The sequence below is a fragment of the Pristis pectinata genome, chromosome 26 (assembly GCF_009764475.1).
Source record: "Pristis pectinata isolate sPriPec2 chromosome 26, sPriPec2.1.pri, whole genome shotgun sequence".
In the NCBI taxonomy this organism is placed as follows: Eukaryota; Metazoa; Chordata; class Chondrichthyes; order Rhinopristiformes; family Pristidae; genus Pristis; species Pristis pectinata.
This window is the reverse complement of record NC_067430.1, coordinates 20,851,559-20,875,236: the sequence shown is the minus strand read 5'-3', so window position 1 is coordinate 20,875,236 and position 23,678 is coordinate 20,851,559. Positions and strand designations below refer to the sequence as shown.

The following is a 23,678-nucleotide window of genomic DNA, read 5'->3' as shown; positions in this document are numbered from 1 at the left end:
GACTGCTGGGGCCAATTTTTATCTTCAGGCTAAGTCATTCTAAATGAATTAGAGATGATGCAAATCCCACCTGCTAGGTCAAAGGCTAATAACACTCAATTCTCTAATGTATACTCATTTGCATAATTATTAATTGCAGGCGGGATCTCTGAATCCAAGGAGGACTCTGGTGATAGGAGAGGAAAATTGAAAGTAAATTACATTTAGAGAGCAACTTCACAACAGAATCAATGCCAAATAATGAAAATCAGCTCCTCTTATTTTAAAGAAGTAGTTTAGGATTGCAAGCTGTAGTCAATCAAACAACATATAAATTTGCTTACTCTGTCTCTTCATGCCTCAGGGAGAGACTCTCATCATTTCAACCCACATTGCTCAAGTCAGTTCAGCACACAGAAAATATCTTTGGAGATGCCACTCCCTAGCACACCTTTATTACAAACTCTTTGTTCTGGTTTGAATCAACAGTGAGCAAAACTATCAAATTTATTGGGAGTGTTATTTCCCTTTATTACAACTGGATGAGAAGAACACTACAGTTAACTTATTTTGAGGGGGCCCTACTTTCTTTTTCTCCATCTATAAACAAAGCAGACTACCATCAGCCCATGGGGAGATCTGTCTCTGCAGGCTCCATTTGCAAGCTCTTTCCCTAACAAGCTGGATAAGTGCCAGTCTATAGTAAGCACTGTCTCTGCAGGCCCAGTTTATTGTCTCATCTCTATAATAAAGCTGAACAAGCACCAGTCTATATCAGCCTGTCTCTGACAATCCCACATATGCTCCCACTGCAATTTTTTAAACTTCTTAAGCCTCACTCCCTATCTTCACATATTCTTCCCAGATTTTGAGTTTTGCCTAATCTATTACAATGCATTGTTTTTGACCTTTTTCCTGAATTTTGGTTTTTCTTTTCATCACCAAATTTATATTAGTTTTACTGTCTCACATTCCTGCTTTTGCTGCTTCCTTTTCTTGGGTAGTCTCTAACTTTCCTTGAGTTCTTATTTTTCTCCTTGACAGTATATCTGTTTCTTGTCTTTACAATTTGGCAGCTCTAGTATAAAAATGTTAGCTCCAGCCTCTCGACTTTGGGGATCTGCTTACTGATAAAATCATTGTGCCTTATCTTCTTCTTTGCTCCTACTATTTGGCTACAAAAGTGCTCTTTATTTGCTACCCCAATTTACTCCATCTTCTGTGGTAACATAGATTGCCAGCTGGAAAGACAGGCACCATTGCTGAGCTCTTGCCTCATTTGACACCTAAGCACTCTTTCCTTTAGATTACAATCCAGTTCAAGTCTCAGGCCTGTATGGTTCAGTTCCATGCGAGATAGAGAAGAAGCCATGCCTTCTTACTCTGCACCAATTGTGCATCAGGGCATTGTCTATCTAATTTACCACGTATGTAACATGGACGTTATCTGTCCACATTTGCCTGATCTGTGGTGTTCACTACTGTGCCCAAATTGAACACCACTCTGCATATTATAAATAAGGTACTGCTGCAGTAACATGAAGCCAGATCAGCATCAAGTCCTTCCAGAGCTCATGAAAGCAAGCATTTGCAGAAAATGTTACATAGTCTGACAGTTTGTTCCTCCCAAAAATTGGTCTTTTTGTTGCCAGCCAGCCAGCCTGTCAGTTTGGGTTTGGTTTGGATCAGTTTTACTAGTGGGAAACCAATGTTGCTACTGACAGGTCCTAGCCATTAGCAAACATTTGCTGTCTGTGAAATAAATTAAATTGGAGACTTGCTCATTCAGGTACTCCTTGTGCATTTAAAAGATGTGAAATTGGGTCATCTGCTGCAGGCTGCTATGCAATGACATCCAGCTATGCAGAGCCCAATAATGGGACAAGGCGGCTGTTTTATTCACAGCTCTCAGCTTGACTAGTCTTTTCCCAAAGAATGTTCCTACATGGTTTAAGTATGTTGCTGCATTCTATTAAAGATTGATCACATGCTATTAAAGATTGAATACAGCCTAAGAGGAAAATAAAATAGTTACGTCTTTGTTTCCACTTTACTAAATAATAATAAGCACTGTTTCTTAGGCCCACTATTAATTGTGCTCAAAAATGCTATCCTTTCCAAACCACACATTTCCCTGCTCCTGTCTCGCAATTTATCTGGAGCTGATTGGGTTCATACCAACCAGACAAGTTGAACACAGGATACTTACACCCAGGAAAGTGGCTTTTATTTCCTTGACCAGGATTTAAACCATAGACTTTCAGGTATTAACTCACTGAATAATCTAGTACCTCTTAAACCACCTTCTTGGTCACCACTCGTTTTTCCTCAGCCCCTTTACCCAGGATGCTCAATCTGCTGGGATTTGACTCCATGAATTTATCAAGCCCTCTGATACCTCACTCAATTAGCCATTCTTCAGGTAGTGAGTGTCTGCAGTCTATTGAACTGGGAGATGGGGGCAGGAGGGACAAGGGGCATCACAGCTTGACCTCTGAGCATGTAGCATCTGCACTTTTTCTGACAGAGTCCAAATGATCAGCAATACTGCGCCCAAATGCATCAGCACATTTGTCATCCTATTGGGATTAACTAACCAGGGTTGTCCAGGAATCAAACCCAAAACCTTCCAAAGCCTTGGCTTCCTTCACCAAGCTCCTAGAGCTGCAATAGAAAATTTTATTGTACTTTCTTCAGTCTGCAAGTTCTGTAATTTATTTTTCTTTTAAAAGGTAAATTTGATAAGATCTGCTTTACCTTCCATCACCTCTCCTTCATCATTCTGCAACTGAACTTCAATGGTAAAAGAAGATCCTTGCACTAGTTCTCGTGTTGGCTCACCAAGAATCACCAGCTTGGTAGCTTCACCTTTCCCCAAAACAAAATATTCCATTATTTATAAGATGTTGTTTGGCATTCATTGTCAGACAAGCACTCACTGTCAGACAAACAACATAAAGGCAAAACTATAACAAGTCCTGCATATAGGAAGAAAAGACATTAGGATGAAGCAGTTGGGTCTAGGACTATTAATGAACTCAATCCATCGGCACAGAACAGCAATCAACAAAGCAACAAAATACTGAACCATAAAGTCAGAAATTCTCATTCAGGCCAAGGGAGTGCAATGTTCAAAGAAAACAGGGATCTCATTAAACCCACTTAGAATACTATGCCCACTTTTGGTCATGGAGATGCAAGTGAGATAGTCAGAGAAGAAACAGCAGGCTCCAGCATCAGATGAAAAATTTTAGCCTTATCATTGGGTTCATTATAAATAAAAGTCTTTCCCCTGGGCGATATTAATAGGAAAATGGATTAGTACATATCATTTGGGAATATGGATAAATTAGTGAATTAATACCTTGAGGGTCTCTGATTTAAATTCAGACCAGACTGAGGGAAGCAAAGCCTCCTTCTAGGTGTCTATATGCAACTTGTCTGGGCAGTGTGTTTTAATAGCACGTTTCTCACCTTCTCCCATTAAGGCACTGACTTTTGTTGGTATATTGGCTCTAAAGGAACCTGTTGGGTTGTCATTTTGCATTTATAACTATTGACCATATACACAAACTAGATTTTCTATCAAGGAATGCACCAGAGATTGGGTGAAGACACAATCAAACCTATGTCTACATTTTTGCAAGTAATCAGGAGTGGGATGACTTCTCGCTCCTCAAAACTGAAGGTTAAGGAAAATAATCCTCAAGAATGTCTCACAAACATTTGGTAGCCTATTTGGAGATGATAGCAAGTGCATGTATACAAATAAACGTCTGGATTATTGGGCTAAACATGTGAGCTTGTGATCTTGAATTCAAATCTCAAAATGGCAACTTCTGAATTCAATAAATCTGGTAGTTCGTTGGTAACACCACAGAAGTCAGCCTGCTGCTTTGACATGAGTGTAGTTGTGGATGACATGATTCACTGTTAATGCTTTCTGGAATGGCCTGGTAAGGCAATCAAATCATAATACGTGAGGGTAATAATTGAGACCTTGCCACTGTCAAACACATTCTGAGGATAGTTAATATTGAAAGGTTAAAGAATGAGGAACTTTCATGATTAGTGAAATACAAATACTGCAGCTTGGGACATCAGCAAAGAATTTTGCATTTAATCAAAAGATAGGGGAAAACAGGTTTAAATAATGATTAAAGGCAATAATCAAAAAAGAGGGAAAAAATTCCCTTTACATTGCCATTCAAATCTAAATCTCTTTGTAGTTATCATTACATTCACAGTGATTGTTAACCGGTGACTGTATTGTTCACATAACATGTGCAATTGCTAATGGAGCCCAAAACTTACGCACCAACAGGATGTCCATTGATCCACATTCCATCATAAACCACACCGCTGCAGTGAATTATGGAACCTTGCCCATTAAACAGGTCATTTCTCCACTGTCCCTGAAATGGAAATATTTAATCACTGTTTTATGTTGTTCATTAGCAGCTGCTTTACCGTATCCACCGTGACTAAAACGCATGTCCTCCCAACAGAACACACCTACACAGAACCATGTCCTTTACAGTGCAATAACCACCTGAACCCTGTCTTCAAAGAACTATATCTACCACTACAAAGTGACAGTCATCCCCCAACCAAATCCTCCACTACAGAACCATACCATACCCCATAGCCATGTACTCACAGAACAGCATTCCCTAGCAAAGAACCATATCTGCAACTAAAGAACCATACCTCCCACAGAGGCATACTCCTCAATTACAAACAACTTGCCCCCACTACAGAACCATATCTACAGAACCACAAATACCCCTGTAGAACCATATTCCTCCTTCTCAAACACATGGCCTGGAAATTTGGAAGTGCAGCAACATTTTTTTTCAGCAATATGCAGCTAAAACTGTATTTTCTTCTGGAGTGGAACACGATGGCAATCATTCAGTTTAGATTGCATCATCAGAAATTCAACTGGGCACTTCTAGCCATGATACATCCTTGCACACCTGATGTAATTTCTGAGTCAGAATGTAAAAAAAATGTCACTCCCTGTACAATGCTCCTTTCACCATTCTGTACTCCCAGGACTACAAGTTCTTCACAAAGCAATGTTGGACCAGGATCCTACTGAGATAAGCCCCATTCCTCTAACTGATCCTTTGGGTCCCTGTAGCTCCTGAACAAAATGATCTTCCTCCCATTCCCATCCCTAGATCCTGGCCCAAACCCACTGATCTCCCTCTTATTCCATTTATCTCAGTCCCAATCTTTCAATTTTATCCCCAGTCCTCAATCAGCCAAAAGCCACAATGGAAGTCTCCATCTCCATCTCCATCTCCAACCACTCCCCAACCCTGATCCTATGCATCTAAAACCTTTGCTACACCCCAAAAACTCCCCCCCCACAACTCCTAACCCTGACCTTGCTTTCCAGTAAACCACAACCCTACCCCTACCTTTGACACTTATTTTGCTCACCTACCCAACTTCAGACCACAATCAGTGGACTCTCTCCCCACAATTCCTCCCATCCTCCAAAGCATGACGTTAGTACAATGCTGTAACCTTTCTGTTGCACTTGAGGCCTTGGTTGTTAGCAAACTACTGTTATGACCATCTAGTGTTCATAGCACGGCTGCACTGTAATTTCTAAAACCATATACCTGACAACAATATCCCTGATACAGCACAGTAGACACCTTATACCCTACCCAGTACCACATGGTTATTATAGTATCATACACCCATATTGAAGCAGAATACAGAAATTTTGATTCTGCATCTGACAACTTTGCACCTTGTCTTGAAGTGTTGCTGTTGGCACTGATAAAACATATAATTCTCCATTCCATTCTCTCATCTTAATGGGCACAGATTTCACAAAGTTAGAAATTGTAAACTGTACCAAAGATTCTTGACAATCTTCCAGCTAACAACTACAAGCAAACAAGTCTACAATAGGTCAAACCTATCCCTCTATTATCACCTTTCTTCCTCTTTAGAGGGTATTGGTTCCCGACATGCAGCTCCCTGGGTGGCAGCAGCCCTAAACAACTGTGTTCAAACTGGCTAATCTTCATGTGAGGGGCTATTTGACTGTGGCGATTAACTCAGTGCAAAGACTGTTAAAGTATTGTAAAGGGTCTGAGCAATTTCTTGGGCTGTTTCTTCAAGAATACATAGGCCCCTTTACTGTTCTGAACCACTTGATCTAATTAGTCCCTCCTTAGTTTTTCACTACATTAGTGATTTATCCATCTAGGCAGAACACAAGCAACCTAGAAAACCTCTGTATTCCAAACATTTGGAACGAGAAATAAAATATCTGCTTTGAAATCCTAGCAAAGCTAGATAGTATCCTCTCAAAGACAAATATATTGTTCACTTATTACCAAAAATGAATGCATTTCACTAGTCATGCTCCATCTCACCTGGCTTAGCTTGTTGGCCTTAAATTCAATGCCCAGGAGTAAAAGTGCTGGAACACATTGTGCCACCTGGCCCCTGTGCACAACAAAAGTATTGGTGGTTTCCAAAGCAACTCTGGTAATGAATGGTATGTGGCCGGCAGCTGTTTGTGTGTCTTTCAACACATGCAAGATGTTTATGTACAGTCATGATTCAGCCTGTAAATAACACTGAGCTGATTCTCAGTGATATTGTAGAGAAAAGATCAAGGGAGATGAAATAAACACACTTCTTCAGAGAAACAGGAATGTACAGGGAACACATTTTCTTCCACTTAATTCCCTAAAATTTCACAGATGGGAGGACCCAAAAGAACCTCCACCTGTACTAAACTGCCACAGCTGACTAGGTAGGTGCAGACAAGAACAAGGCTCCTCTGGGAAAACTGGCAGAACACAAGCAACCTAAAACCCCTCTGTATTCCAAACATTTGGAACAAGTAATAAAATGTCTGTTTTGAAATCCTAGCCAAAGCTAGATAATACCCTCCAAAAGACAAATATATTGTTCCTGAAGTTCATTAGGACTGAAGCTACACCCCAGTACTCCAGGTTGTAGTCCACCGAAGCCCTACCCGTAAATCCAGCAAGACATCCAGAGCGCAAAACTGCAGATCACTTAAAAATATGTGCAGGGGACCCACTGTGGCTCCTCAGCATCTCAGCTCTGTTGTGCATGAAGCCCAAATTGTGTTTGACAGAACAGGATTTTCACACTTAGCTTGCACAAAAGCACTTTCTCCATTAGCTCTGTCACTGAGAAATTTAGACTAAATGATGTGGTCTCTGGATCTTCAAGGGATGGGGGAAATGGTCAGATAGAATATTGAGGGGGGGATGGGCAAGGATACAGGATGAGGAAGAGCAGAGCAATATTTGCATCAAAGGGAGATGGGGGTTGTCCACTAACAAGGGGACAAAAGACAATTGAAGGTTGGAGTTCAAGCTTAGGGAATCCAGAAAGAAACCCAACCTTGTTCTCTATAGTCCTACAGACACAAGGGAAATCTTTAGAGAGGAATGCCAGGATTTTAGTTACACCCTCTAACCACAGGGTTACTAACCCTTGCTGTGAGAGAGATTGGATACCATTTAACTCTCTTAAGTGGAGGAAAGTGAAGACCGTACACAAGTAGTACACTTAGAAACTGAGTCACCACTGGCAGCAATATTTGAATATTCTCTCCATTCTCACCCTTTGTTACATATTAAAATACTCTTGTGCTCATGGAACAGAACACAGAGGAAAGCAAATGCACTCCCTGGAATATTTTCAATAACATATATGCAAGGAAACAGATGGCCGTGAGGGAATTCTTTGAAAGGAATCCACTCCAAAATTTTAGAAGAATGAAGAGGAAAGCTTGAGGAATGTTTTCTTTTCCCCACACAGATGGCTATTAAAATGTGGAATGCTTTACCACAAGCAGCTATGAGATGAAGACTTTAAGATTATTTAAAGGGAAACTGGATAAGCATTTAAAAAGAATATAAACAGTTCAAGGAAAGTTCAGGAATAATGGGAGTAGAGTAGGTATTTCCAGTTGAAGTGCTAGTATTAGTAAAGACACTCTGCCCATTATTCTAAACAAACATCCCCACCACCACGGGCACATTATGAGCTGTAAATGCACCATCTGTAAAATGTACTACAATTACTTGCTGAGGACTTTTCAACAACAACTCCCAAATCTGTGACCTCTATCACTTGAGACAAGAGCAGCAGGCACATGGAAAATCCACCATAAGTTCCCCTCGGAGACACACAGTCCCGATTTTAAAAATATATTGTTTCTTCATCATTTCTGCGTCTAAATTCTGGAATTCGCTGCTTAACAGCATTGAATGAACCAGATGGACTGCAGTGGTTCAAGAAGACAGCTCACCATCATGGGCATGTTCTCATGGGGATCAGTAACAAATCCTGGCCTTGACATATCCCCTAATAAGAAATTCAAAAACTGGGAGTACGAGTTGAATGACCTTCTTCGATGATATATTATGTCTCAGATTTGATTATTAAACCTCCAATCCATTCACAGGCAATTAAAAGGAATGCTCATCTTCAGATATTGATATACAAATAGACAAAGTTAGGAATGGGAGTATGGTGGAACGGACAACTTTTCCAACGTGTGAATACAGGGTTAATAATGGGAATACCCGGGTTGGACATAGGAAAGCTTAGATGCATATTTGTATGCACTGCCTTAACTACATATTAACATGGCCTAGGAGACCATCCCTTACAACCATTCTTATGGCCTTCTCGTCAGAGAATTCTCAGATGGGTTGCCCTATGATACCTGCTGCAAATTTGGAGTGACTAACCATTCAGTTAATTTATGTTGGACACTCGCATACATTACAGGGAACACACTCGCCCCATTAATCTGAGTCTAAAGAACAGAAAGCTAACTCACTACACTATAAATTTGGAGATTATGTCTGGAAATGCGATTACATAACAATGGCTTCATAAGCACTATGTGATCCAAAACTGATTTGTGCCAATCATGAAACTGGATGAGGCACATCTGGTCGCGATCCACATTAGTGCTCCTGACCACTTCCTGGCATTAGGCGCAAATGTATTGGCATTGTAATTTGTGCAATACACAATTTCACCAGTAAATTCAAGTTCAGAGCTCCACACAATGACTGTTGTGCAACTGTCTCGGCAGAACTTAAAGAACATTGCACTGATTTCTTGCCTTTCTCATTGTTTACGGGATGCTTTGTTGACATCAGGAGACCTGACAGGGTAGTTTCACAACTGACTGTTCTAAAGCCTATAGTGTGCGTTATAACAGTGCTTTTGTTTTGCAACATTTACCTGCTGAGCTGTTCCTTCAATGGATGCTTCAGTGATGACAGGACTCCATTACTGAAGACTACAGGATAGGTGAGGCAGGGCACTCAGGGAGGGTAGAAGACCTCACGATTCTTCAGAAACAGCACATCCTACCTGGATGTATCTGATGTACAATGCATTTGGAAGTGCATGTTTTCTAAGGCAGTTGCCTCTCCCTTCTGGGATGACATTTGGCACTTTCAAACCTGGACTGCTCCCTCCATGAAGGTCAATGTCATAGTGACCCTCAGCTTCCTGGATCATTCCAGGTGGCAGCACCAGATCTGTGCCTATTCCTCAATTTTTTGTTCACTGCAGTATCAGAGAGGTCACATGGGCTCTCTCTTCCCAAGGGTATGAATTCATCTACTTTGATTTCAGTGAGGAGAAGATGGCATCTCGGGCATTGAGATTTGCCTGCCCTGCTGGTTTCCAGAAAAAGCAAGCAGCATTGACTGCTCACTCCTCAAGGGTTCCATCAATAAACCAAGCCTTTTCATCAATAGAAAGGATTTCCCTTAACATACAAGTGATTGTCAATCATATGAAGAATTTCTTGATCGTAAATGTCTTGTTTTCTGGCAGCATCCATGACTCCTCCTCCCTGAGAGAGTCTGAACTCTGGACCTGTGACCATTGTTCTCCAACCTATTCTTGCAGTTTTCAATCCCCTACATCAACGGGCTCTTAGAGAATGGACAACATCGATTTTTCATCTCCCCATACTACGTCCCTCATATTCCAGTCTTTCCCATTCCTGAAAGAGACAATTCTAGTTGCCTCCTGCCAGAATCACCAAATAGTAGCCCTGGCAGACCTGCTGGTGCATAACCCCACTCCTTCCCACAACCCCCACCCAACTGGTGAACAGGATCTCCCTCAAGCACCAATTTCACTGATTGGAACTTCTATGCTTATGTCAGTGAATCTAGGAGCTCTCTCCTTCTCTGCAGCTTCTCACTCTCCTCATGCCAGCCAGGATGTGTGCTGCTATCTGGTCTGGCTGCCACGGGAATATGACTTTATGGCACATAGTCGTGGCAACAAAGCATCAACAGCGGCCCTGAATTTACTGTGATTGTGTTGGGAAACTCTTAAGTTCCGTTTTAAAGCTTCATTCAGGTTATGAACGACTCTAAAGCTGTTTCAAACCTGCTTTTGACAAGTTCACAATTTTTCAAGTGGGACTCAACTTAGCACTAGTGCTTTGGTGCACTTAAAATAGGTTGCATCCAATTTTTAAGCAGTAGGATTTTCCAGGTTTTTTTCTTCAAATTTTCTGCTCTTTCCTTAATGAGGTAGGAATAAAACAAACGTTCAAATTTTACATGCTGCCCAATTGAAATCAATGATAGCCAGCTCTGAAGTTGTGAATGGAAGAACTTGCACTTTATCACACCTTCACAACCTTCCAAAGAGTTTCACATCCAATGATTGAGATTAGCAGTGGCCAAATATGCCTAGTTATCAAACCAAAGATTCATATTCTTTGATTGTTCTTGGCCTGTTAATCTCTGGAGACCTGGGATCGACATCAACACTTTCAGTGTTGCGGGGAAGCTGATAGTCACGGTGGCGGGGTGGGGGGGGGGGGGGAGCATGAAGCTAGTTCAAAATATTAAAACCATGGCAAGAATGACAGCAATGCTTACATAAATGACAGGAGATTTAGATCAATCCCCATCACTTTGACCTTCAGAGGGAGGTGTGAAGGAAGCAGAAATTATAGCTAAAAACCTGAAGGCCAACTATCAGCATAAATTTGCATTGCATTCATACATTTGTCATAGTGCAGCCAAGAGTTTCCAAATGATTAAGTGCTGTTTGCACTAGTCTTCGGCAACCAACACACAGAGACATATTTGCAGCAAATCCAAGCATTCATTCTTATAGGCGGATAGCAATTCCCTATGCAAAACCTCACAGCCCCAGCCGTTAGTACTCGGGATGATTCATTACCCAGTCATTGGATTATTAAAGAATTGTTTTGTTAAGTGCTTTGCAAAAGAAAATTCCAAAGCCCCACAGTCAGCAATACAGACAAGCATAGCATCTTAAAGTAAAGAGATGTAAAGCAAGACCAGAGATAGAATTTGCAAGCTCTTTCCTCAGTGTCTTTCTTTTTTGCTGATTTGTTTGAATGTTTTCCCCCCACTTTGCTTGGTGAAGACTGACGAAACTATCAAGGGAATTGGCTGGGAGGAGTTGCTGCATATTACAGTGCAAAGGAGCTGAAAGTCACACACACTATTGAAATGACACATCCACTGAAGCACATGGCCTAATTGACTTTGAATTCCTAATGTTTATTCAGTTCTCTTGCATTGTTGGGCTATGTAATTCCCTAATGAGCAAGCCAATACAAAATTTTGCAGGTGCCGTTATTCAGGAACAAGAAAATCAAAATGCATGAAACCACAATTACAGGAACATTGATTTGTTGGAGGGTTGAGACGCTGAAAGAGGTTAGAATTTACAGGTTACATGGAAATGAATGGAAAGATTTTGTTGAGAATGTTAAATATGAGCCACTAATTTACTGAGTGCCCAAGTGAGTTAGCAAGCACTGGGCCAGTAGGATCACTGGGACTCGGTGTGAATTGGAATATGGGCAGCAAAGTTACATCCTTAGGTTATGCCCTAGAGATCAGGAAGGTCACAGACTTGCTCCATGTTCTCTGCCAAGTTACTAGATCTCAGCTGAAATGGTAGGGAGCTGCAACTGACTTGAGGGTTCTTAGGGAGAGTCACCTGTTTGGTCCTACTCCTCTAATCTTTCCCTCAAAACACACTATTTTTTATTTTTCAAATATTTATTTGGTTCCATTTTGAAAGTTATTATTAAATCTACTTCTACCACCCTTTTCTATCAAAACATTGCTTAAGAAATATTTTCCTCACTTTGGTTATTTTGCCAATTATCTTAAATATTTGGCCTTGATTTACTGGCTCTCCTGCCACTCTAAATTAACCGGAATTATATTTCTCCTACAGCCACTCTTCTCTATTCAAATGAAGGGGCTGACTCAATTTACGCAGTCTAACATGGCCTAAGCTCAGTGGGCAGATTACCCAGTGCAACAGCTGAGAAATCTGTGGGAATCTGTGCTCTGCCGCTGGACTCCATCAGAAGTCCTACATCGGAGCTCAATTGGAAATCATCAGTGATCAGCTATATGGAAGACTGATGCTTCCATATTCCATACAGGTACCAAACTTCCATACAATTATGAATATAGATGTTCACAGTTCTACCAGGACCTGCCAGCGCATCGGTGGAGAATTCAGGCCAACATCACAATACTGTCTCTGCCCTAGGAGTTTAAGAATGATGGAATGATACAGACATGCAGAGTGATTTAACTATTTACTGGTAAACCTTGCTGTTGACCACGTCAAGGTAAAATATCACACTATGTATATTTTAATTATTAGTCCCTGGGGGAGTTTGCCTGCAAGTAATTGTACTTACTGCAGGTTTAGAAAATTGGAAGAGAAATACTCAGGCCACATATACATGGTAACAGGGTGACTGGAGTGGACTGGGACAAGGGGTGGGACAAGGGTTATGGTGGAAGCAATCATTTCGTCCTACTAGCGCTAAGACATTTCAGGGTTATGTGACAGTTAATCTAGAGTAAGAGGAAAGGTAAAATCCAGTGTGAAGTTGGCCCCAACAGTCCTTTCTCCTCCTGAACTTCCTCATAGGATTGTGAGAAATTGACTAGAGGTATGCAAATTATAGCCTATAGCTAGATCTACTTTTAGAGCTAAAGGGGAAGCATAAAGCCTTTATTATACACTTTATTCGAGAGGGCACAAGCTAGTTTATGCCTAACCTGTACAGGAGTTAGGAGATGATATTAAAGGCACAGACAAAAGCAATTGAAAATGTGTAGAGAAATAGCAAAGAATGGGAAATTAGCAAAAGTGCTAGAGAGTGATGCCCAAGCAGCTGAAGGGTCAGCTGACATGGAATGGTGGGAAAGTATGTGAACAGTGTACAGGAGGACCATATTAGACAGCAGAGAAGGAGGAAATGCTCAACAAAAAATAGGAGTATATTATCCTATCACACTCCACATTATGGCCCTTGACAGGTTTCAATTCATCAGCATTCCATGAATGCAGAACATTCAAAGACTTGTAAAATTAATACTTCACACCCTGTTCCATACCCCCATCAACACCATCCACACCACAAAAACACACACACACACACACACACACACACACACACACACACACACACACACACACACACACACACACACAGAGTTCCAATGAAGGGTGGGAAAAGAAAGTGATAATTTTATGGGAAAGGGATGTTATCAGACATCGAATCTGAATTCATCCATTGAATACACAGTGCCATGGTGAGGTAACGTGTTCCTGCCTGCACGCACTCTACACAGCTGCACTACTGACGTCTGGGGAGCCTGGAGCCTGCAGTGGGCAGTGACGCCAAAAGGCATCCACAGTCCTACAGGATTTAACTATTTGAGTGCCAACATTCTAACTTCTGCCAAGACTGTTTTTGAATTGCTGGTTCTCCCACCATAGAACATGACCATTTATGAGATGTTCCAGGCTACTATGCATTTCAAAAATTCTGTTTTATAACCAGAACTAAAAGTAAAGCTAACAAAATGAAAGATAGCTAACAAAATAAAAGGAGAGGAAAATCAAATTTATACAAAAGACTCCTTATTTAAGACTACATTTTTGTTTTTCTTAAATTAAAATACATTTTTAAGAGCGTGAGCTGGCCACTTGCCTAATCCAGCTGAAGTAGCTTAATATAACAATCCATCTCTGACTTTTCCCAGCAATCAGTCTAGTCTGGGGAATTCACTCCACACATCATTCCACATTACTCCCATGAATAATCACAAAGAGAAAACCCCTATCCCACAGCATAACTACACACCACCACTATGCATCTGCCCCTCCACTGCACAATTACCCCACCATTTACCACCCTATAACAGCAGTGCTCCCCCTCCACCATTTACTGCTCCATACCCTGCCTCCGCATTTACCACCACAGAAATCCAATTTACCTATTTATAACTATATGGCAAGATAACCCCATACTCACAACCCTTCCACATTTACTGCTCCACAGGAGTGCAATACCTCCATTACAGCTATAATAACATAACAACCCCACCCTATTTACCACCCCAAAGCAGCATGATCCTTCCTCAGTTACCACTCTAAATCAGCACGATCCCCTGTTTATTGTACCACAGCACTATAAACTCACTATATACCACAGCACAAGGCCCTCCCCATTTATCACCACACAGCAACAACATCCCCACTGTTACCAATGGGCTGAACCCCATTTACCATTCCATGAGCCCCTCATCAGCTTGTCAGGATTAAAATCATCATGCAATTAAGTGTTTAAAAATGTTAAAGAATTACCAAATCTTTGCTTCAGTTCAAAATGTGGTACTTTTAGAAAGAGCTTTAATGAAGAGTTTCACACCTCTGATCCAAAGAGGTAGCTGAGGGAAATGGGTCACACCCTCTGGCACTGAAGCTGTCACCATCAATCCCCCAGAATACACAGCATTAGTCTCACAATATGTCCTGACACCTCACCTGGGCAGGTTGATGAGTTCAATCTATGCCATTTAAGGCACATTCGGTCCTAAAGATTCTTCCAAATTATGTTGTGGAAACTGTTCTACTTAATGGTTTGCAAAGTTTGAATTTGTTGGACATGAATATTTGAAATGGGCTGTTAGGCTTTGCTTTTAGTGGTGGAAAATTGATTAATTAGACTCCTGAGATCAGACAGCATTGGCAACTTGAAATTTGTTAGGAATTATTGGGAACATTTTTTCCAACCTTATGTGGAGCCAACATAGCAAGTGAAGGCATTGGTTGAGCCCCAGATTGGGATCATGCTGCTGTTACTCACTGTACAACTCTCGCATGAAGAATGCCCACTTGCTTGAGATATGGTAAGGCTGATACTACTGCTGATAGAAAAAGAAAAAAATCAATGTGTGGAGGGAAAAGAAAGAAAAGTTCCAAGGACACTTTGCAAGTTGCATTTTATATTTCCCTAAACATTGAGAAATAAAGTTGCAGTTTCAGTTTGTTTCTTTTTCTTAAAACTTGTGTTAAACCTCACAGTGCTGCCTTTTGGATGAAGAGTATGGTCATGGTGACATCTACTGGCAAATAGCAATACCTCATATAGTGAACCATCTGCATACTGCATCACGCCATGGCCCTGATGCTGGTCCAGGACCCAGTCTCCCTGGTAGTGATCACCATTCCTGAACAAGTGAAGGAAAAGGCATAGGTTTTAAATTCCACAAAGATCATAAATGATTCCCCTTAGTACATCTGATCAACTAAAACATTGGAGAGATTAATCCCACCATTCCCCACCTTTCTAAACAGATGCAAGAGCACTAAACAGTTTGTAACTGAGCTGTACAAAGATCCTATTTTTTATTGGCATGGAGTATGGCTGACCTCAAGAGGAATACTAAGAAAGACACTTTCTTACAATTGACCTTGGAAATCCTGGACTAGAGATTGGGGTAGTTGGGGAGGGGGTAGTAACGGGAGGAAAGAAGGCACCATGGTATTTTGCTCCCAGTCATTGTGTAGTGATAACTGTTGAAAACAGTACATTGGGTAAAGAGATAATTGGATTTTGCTGCAATTCCTCCTTGGTAGACAAGCCAGCCTATACACTTTGTCTCTCCTTCGACAGGGCACTAGAAGCTTGCAGTGCCCATGGAACCTCAAATCTGCATGAGTCAGCAGCCTATAGAAAAATAAGAAAAGGCAAAGAAACTGCTGGCCAAGTACTAGGGGCAGGCACAGGACAGAGTACATCAATTCAGCTTCAGCTGCATCACTGCCAATTTACTATTGGAAAGTTTTCTGCTGTTGCTGTTGTTGGTATGCTCAAGTTGTAGAAAAATAAATAAATCTGCTCTCTGCAGGCTCCAGACGGTCTACTGGAGTTTCCTGAAGTGAAGCGAGACAGAGAGGAAGTACCATAAGATCCAGGGAACAGTCGCAACTTCATGCTTAAATCTACAAGCACAGCACAAGCCATGCTTTACTGCCAGGTACGTTTCTCCCGTAAAAACTTGAAATATTTTATTTTTTTAAAATAGCAATAACTACAAAGATATTTTTTTTTTATAAAGCTTCACAAATAATCTTTTACTTCATTCAGGAAATTACAGAGAATGGTCATGGGTCGCCAATAAGCAAAGGTTTTGATGAAACTGCAATGTCAATACTTTTGGTAAACAAATCTAAATTGGCAGCTGCTCAGCTTTGCCTCGCTGCACTGTTCAGCTGAACTATCCATAGAAATCATCTCAAAAAATTAGTCTTGATGAAACGTCACTGACCTGAAATGTTAACTTTGCTACTGTCAACACTGATGCTGCTTGACCTATTGAGCATTTGAAGAAATTTCTGTTTTTATCTAAAAACACTACGTAAGTTCCATATAAGTTAATGAAAAGGACTAAAAAGAAGGAACTTTTAACTATCAAACATCTTACAAGATAATAGGATATTCCAAAACATATTAAAGCATAAAGATCCACTCCTTCCAACACCAGCTCTCCATGGCTATAGTTTGCACTATCAACAGAAGTTGCCAAAGCTTCCTCAACAGCCCCTGCAAACCTGCAGCATTCAGCCCATATAGAAGAATAAGGGCAGCTGGCACATGGTAATATTATTGCCTCCATGTTCCCTTCCAAACCACTCATTATCCTGACTTGGACACGTTACCAATCTTTCAAAGGTACTGCATCAAAATCTTCAGACTCCCTACGTAACAGCACGAATGGGAGCAACTGCAACACTTTTGAAAGGTTGCAGACAGATGATATATACCAATCATGCCAGTGATATCCATGTACCAAGAGTGAAAGAGAAAAAGGGCTTATGACTAACTTGTGGCATGTAGTCACCATTATTTAGTACACAGGAAATGTGTTCAATGCCATCAATAGCAATGATACGAAGGGCAGTTAATGCATGTTCCCTATGTTGGTTAAGGGATAAGTGTTGACTTGAAAACAATAATGTTTGCTGCTCTCATTCAAGTGATACCATGTGATATGTTGCTTCCAGCTAGATGGACCTTTGATTTAATATCTCAACCAGAAGACCTCCAACAAGATCGACTTGGACAGTGTCATTAGGCTATATGAAATGCTTAGGAACAAGAAATGGACTTGAACTTAGAGTTAACAGGCTGACCACTGACAATGCATTAACAAATTCACCACCCTTGTCTGTCTTTACTGCACTGGAGTTATACTCCAAGTGGTACAAAATCCAAGTAGAACAAGACCAGCTCACTATCCTGACGGTGAAGCCTTACTCTGTGGATGCAAGATTTACATTACTTATCACTTTCCACAGCTTACCTTTCCATTAACTATGGCCCATAAATTGTGATGAGAATAATGGTGAGGCTATTTTCACTCACTGTTATAATGGAGACCCAACAGTTGTTTCTAGAGGACATACAAGCCTAAACAAGGAAATGCAGGACCTGCTGTTGATGATTGTCTACCTTTCCACATGACAATGCAGTTCTGTTTATGTCAAGGCAATCAACACAGAATCAATGAATTGAAGAGAACATTTATTTATTTATTTATTTATTTATTCATTCATTCATTCATTCATTCACAAGATGTGTGTATTGCTGGCAATGCAGATATTTATTAACACTAATTGCTCCTGAACTGAGTTGGGATGATGGGGGAAGGAGGAAGGGATAGTTGATTAGCAACCACATTGTTTGGTGCAGTAGTGAACCTGATGGATTTTTACAACAACCCCGTAGTTTTGTAATTACCATTTACTGATGGTAGCTTTATATCCCAGATTGACGTTAAACTCCCTCACTGCTGTGGTGGGATTCTAACATGTCTCTGGATCAAGGTCCAGACATCTGAATGCAAGTCCGGTTACGTCTCTTCCAGGTTACCAATATCCTTTTGACCAAATATTCTTGTTGTTTAAAGCACTGAAAATATTTCATCATGATGAATTAAGTGTAACTGAGTTTTCAAGCAATGTATTAGGTCATAATTATTGCTGAACCAAGCCACTGGTCCCAAAAAAGTAATTTTTGCAGACTATGGGGCTCTCAGAAAATTTATTCCAAAATAGAATTTTTTTTAAAGCTTATTTATGGCATTTCAGCTTCTACCTCAATCCACTTGTAGTCTAGATCTTTACTCATTGTAACATGTGTAATAAAATTTAAAACAAATAGACCTTATAATTTTCTGATTTGCTGGCTCTCAGAACTCTTCAATACGATTTCCTTCACTATAACAATGACTAAACCTCTGAAGTCAAATTGAGATTATTGAAAACCCTATAAAGCACTTAGGACTATCCTTAAAGGGATGTGAAAGGCTCCAAATAAATGCAGATCATTACTTCTGATTGGCTCCACAGCTAGCTTGATGATACCATTGCTGCTGGACCCACAGCTAATGCCAGATTTAAGAAAGGGAAATCCATGCCACAGAGCCCACCAAAACCATGGGTATACTAAATGACATTAGTGGCAAGTACAAACTTTGTCTTTGTCAGTGACTGCAAAATCTATCCCTTTTTATTCCTGACACAGAGGCACACACAACTCCCATTGGCTTGCCATTGAAGGAGACTTTATTTTAATTCTTAATTCTTAGATAATTAAAGAAAGTGGTCCAGACAGTACACCTTCTCCCAAAGACTTCCAAAACTATAAACTGTATTGTCTGAGACAAATATATTACCATATTATTTACTGCAAATCATTGATGTCAAAGTGATCTTGGCAGCTTCTCTAACCGCTGCTTGCTTAGAGGTAATGGCCAGTGTCCTACAATGTGGAGAGGACCCTGCTTAATCATCGGTCAGTAGAAGGATTGACAAGTTCATTGGCAATAAGAGGAGAATTCAATAACTGGCCTTAATGCCTCTATTATAGGAAGTGGGAGGTGAAAAAAGCAAATAGAATTCTTGTTCCTAAACACCATCCCATGCTCTCAGTTGGAAAGTGCAGGCATGTAGGCACAAGGAGAGGCCTAAACCAGCTTCCGCTGTGGTTTACCAGGTTCAACATTAGCTGACCACATTTAGCCAAGTTCAAAACTAGAGAGTAGTAAGAGAAAGTGTCAAATCATGCTAGTGAAGATTATTGAAAGCTCTAACAATGTAAAATAAATTAATGCTCTTACATTTCAGTGAAAGCAAACTTCTTTTTTAACAGAAGACTTTTGGCAGCAGATTTACATTTTCAGAATTTCCAGACGCCCACTGAAAATCTTTGACTCTTCAGTTCAAGACTAGCTGAACAACTTGCCAAAACACACAAGCAGAACGGCTGGGTGAAACACAGAAAGCTGTACCCATGCCTTATCCTCCGCTGGCTGATCTATATTCCTGTATTACTCTGTTCCTGTTGATTTGTGCCCCATTACTGTGCCTTTACAACTGTAGCCTTGCACTATTCTGTGCCTATAGGACTCTACTCCTGTGTTATTCAATGCCTCTAGAATTGTACCCTGTATTAATCTCTATTATTCTGTGTCTGTAGAAATGCACTTCTACATTATTAATCATACCTCTGCATTATGCAGTCTTTGGAACAATATCCCTTATTATTATTGCCTTTATAACTGTGCTGCAGTATTAATTCATGTCTGAAGAAAATTGTACACAAAGACAGAGTCACAACCTACCAGGTGGAGATACAAAGTACTAGTTACAAACCCAACTATCTGCTCACAAATGCTCTATTTAAGTTTTTGTAGTCCTACTCAGTCCTATCTTAACTATAGACAAAGCATTAAGTTCTAAAAGTGAGCCAAGAATAGCTAAAGAAGTCTACCTGCAATTATATAGGACTCTGAAGTCTTAGAGGTACACAATGTGGACACAGGCCTTTCAGCCCATCATGTCAATGCTAGCCATTGAGTGCCTATCTTTACTAATCCCATTTTCTAGCACTTAGCCCATATCCTCCTATGCTATGGCTTTTCAAGTGTTTATCTAAACACAATTTTGGTCTCCTTAACTAAGGGACGATGTACTTAGAGGGAGCATAACAAGGCTCATTAGATGATTGTGGGAAGAGGTTCAGTGGACAATGCCTGCTTCTCTTAAGCAAGTTGACAGGGTAGATACTAGAAGGATGTTTCTCATAGTTAAGTTACCTAGAATGAGGGTGGGAAGGGGGTCCAGACTTAGAATATGTTGTCCAATTAGGGTAGAAAATGACAAAAAAAAATTGGACAGAAAAAGGACAGAAAAATTTTGGAATTCTCTTACCCAGGGGGGCTGGAACTGGTTGGGTGTTGAGTATATTTAAGATAGAGATCAAGAGATCTTTAGACATCAGACAAATCAAGGGATATGGGGATAGCGCAGGAAGGTGGAAGTGAAGTAAAACACCTTATAAATAAAATATCAGTGCAGGCTCAGAAGGTCATAGGGCCAAATGGCCCTAATTTGTTTGTGCTATGTTCTTAGTAAGGCAACATTTGACCAACTGTGGCTTCAAGGAGCCTAGTAAAACTGGTCAATGAGAATCTAGGTAATCTCTCTATTAGCTGGAGTCATATCTAGCACCCAAGGTGATGGTTAAAATCAGTGTAAGCCAATCATCTCAGCCTCAGGACATCACTGCGCGCCAGTGCCCCAGACTCAGTCCTCCTTCGCTACTTCATCAATGACAGCTCCTCCATCATGAGGTCAGAAGTGAGGAAGTTTGCTGATTGTTGCAGTCTCCAGTCCTCCATGCCACTCTTAGATAATGAGCACTCCAAACCTGTATGGAGCAAGACCTGGAAAATGCTGACAGGAAAAAGAGTAGAGGAACAGTGCCATAATGGAATCTACATCCATACAAGATTGCAGAGCAGATAGATGATTAAAGGCATGTCTAGGATATTTCTTTTTATTCCCTCAGGTACAGAACACAAGCATAGGGAGGTCATCCTAGAACTGCATAAAACATCACTTAACTACATACTGAGAATGGTGCACTGTTCTGGTTATTACATTAGGGAAAGGATGTGATGGCATGATAAAAGATGCCGAGGAGATAATAGGAGGATTTTGCTGGGTCTGGAGAATATTATTTATGTGGAGAATTACCATCAACATCCCGTGAGTTACTAATGACCAAAAACTTATGTATTTGGTATAAAATTTACGCAAAGCCTGCCAAATGAATACAACGGCTACAAGTGGTCATAGACTGGGAATCCTATAGCAAGCGACTCAAATCCCAACTCACTAGACCCTTTCATTATTTACAAGCCAGAAGTCAGGAGTGCGATGGAATATGTTGGATAAGTGGCATTCCAACTACATTTAAAAAGCATGACACCATCAAGGACAGAGCAGCCTGCTTGATCATCAACCCATCAATCACTTAGTTCACTCACTCCACCATAAGAACAGTGTAGCTCCAAGGTGCACCACCTACAAGGTACACTGCAGCAAATTGCAAAGGTTTCAAGAGCACCTACAATCCACCGTCTTCATCATCCAAAAGAACAGAGGTAAATACTTCAGATCACCTCAGTTCCCCTGCAAATTAGGTAATAGCCTATCATGAAGAAAAGATGGTATTTATTCTTGTTGCTGGGTCAAAACCCAGAACCCTTTATGAAAATACAAACATACGAATTAGCATCAGAAGTATATCTCCAGGAACTTGGACCAACATTTAATAATTCCTGGTTGTAACCTTAACTCCATGGTCCTCTGTACCTGTAATAAGCTTTCACTCCCTTGCATATCACGAATCTTTCTACTTCTGCTTTAAGAATTTTCAAAGGTTCTGTTTCCACTGTGCTTTGAAAGACAGTATTCCAAGAACTCACAAACAGAATTTTTTTGCCTCAGTTCTGCCTTAAATGGGCCACCCCTTACTTTTAAAAAGTGACCCTAGTTCTAGATTTTCCCACAGTAAGAAACATACTCTCCTTATCCACCAAATAAAGACCCCCCAGGATTTTATATGTTGTAACCAAATAGCACTGTGGAGTAACTTCATAACATGGACTACAGAAGTTCACGCTCACTGCAAATATTTCAAGGGTAATTAGTGGTGAACGATAAATGCTTCCCTTGCCAGTGATACTCAAATTCCATGAATAAAGTTAAATAAAGCAGTTAGAGAGAGGGTCAAGCCTTTTTATTCTCAATGCATATTTTATTGTTTCACCCCACTACTTTAGTTCCTCCTTTCCTCAAAGTGCCCACTCTTGCCAAGTTCCCCCTGTTATCTGTAAAATCAGGCTGATCTCTGCAAGAAAACCCAGCCGGTGAACGACTGGCATTCATTTAACTGTAGAGGGCATCTCAGCTGAGCCTATTGCTTTCCTCACCTAACATTCACAAACATATTTGCCAGTAGGGATACTGGAAAGAATGCAGGAGCAGGAACTCTGGTTAATTTACTTCTCTCTGGTCCTTGTTCCCCAACCTCCTTAAGCCAAGTCAGCACACACCACCAAATGAACATCATTATATGAACAAAGGGATAAGTCAGATAATCAATATCAATGAAAATATAGGAATAGGATGATAGTATGAGAAAGCTGCTCGAGAAAAGATAGGCAATGGCTCTGAGGAATGCAATGTCATGAAACAAAGGCACAAGATCATTAAAACATGCTTATATGTGAATGAGTAACTCTATATTAAAGAAATTCTACACTAAAGAATTCACTCAAGATTCTACAGGCTAGAATTTGTATCAATGGAACAACAAAGACTTCATAAACCAGCAATATTGAAGTCATTAGTTCTAGTCGATGCAATCATTTTCATTCTTAATGGCTTTAGAAAGTTCATTATCCGTAGAATGGTCTGTTCCACATGGTTTGTGTACAATGGGAGCAGGGACCATATACTTAAATGGTATTTATTCTCTGACAGTTTAACTCCCTTCAGCCTTTTTCTGAAGACACTCAGTGCCACCTGAACTTTGTTTCATGAAACCTATCATGCCCAAGTGCTATGATTCAGGTTAGATTGATCTGCAGGCTGGTTGTGTGTGGGAGAATTGCCCTTCAAAAATAATGATGAAATTTCTTCCTCTCATCATACTAAGGGCTCTGCATTTGGGTCTTCTAAGACTGGGGAAGGGGAAGGCAGACAAAAGTAGACAAGGAAAAGGCTTTATGAAAATCAGGTAAGCACATAGCTGAAAACAGGTATGAGCATCTAATCAGTGCTCACTCTATGTATTCTGAAGCACCACTTCACCTGCATGTGTGTGTGTGTGTAGGTGTACTTGTGTGTCTGTCTTTGCCATCATGTGTGTCTGCTTGTGTGTGGCAACATGTGCATTGTTCATTGAGAGAGCCAGGACT

At 40.5% G+C, this 23,678-nt stretch overlaps 1 protein-coding gene across 1 annotated transcript in view; it reads right to left on the bottom strand.

Moving 5' to 3' along the window:
• LOC127583230 (MORN repeat-containing protein 1-like) overlaps positions 1–23,678 on the bottom strand; it is a 115,306-nt gene that overhangs the window by 85,204 nt on the left and 6,424 nt on the right. The window contains exons 6-8 of the mRNA XM_052039001.1: positions 15,485–15,572; positions 4,298–4,394; positions 2,737–2,847 (exon numbers count right to left, since the gene is read on the bottom strand). Coding sequence (XP_051894961.1) covers positions 2,737–2,847; positions 4,298–4,394; positions 15,485–15,572 — 296 coding nt within the window. The remainder of the gene's footprint in view (positions 1–2,736; positions 2,848–4,297; positions 4,395–15,484; positions 15,573–23,678) is intronic.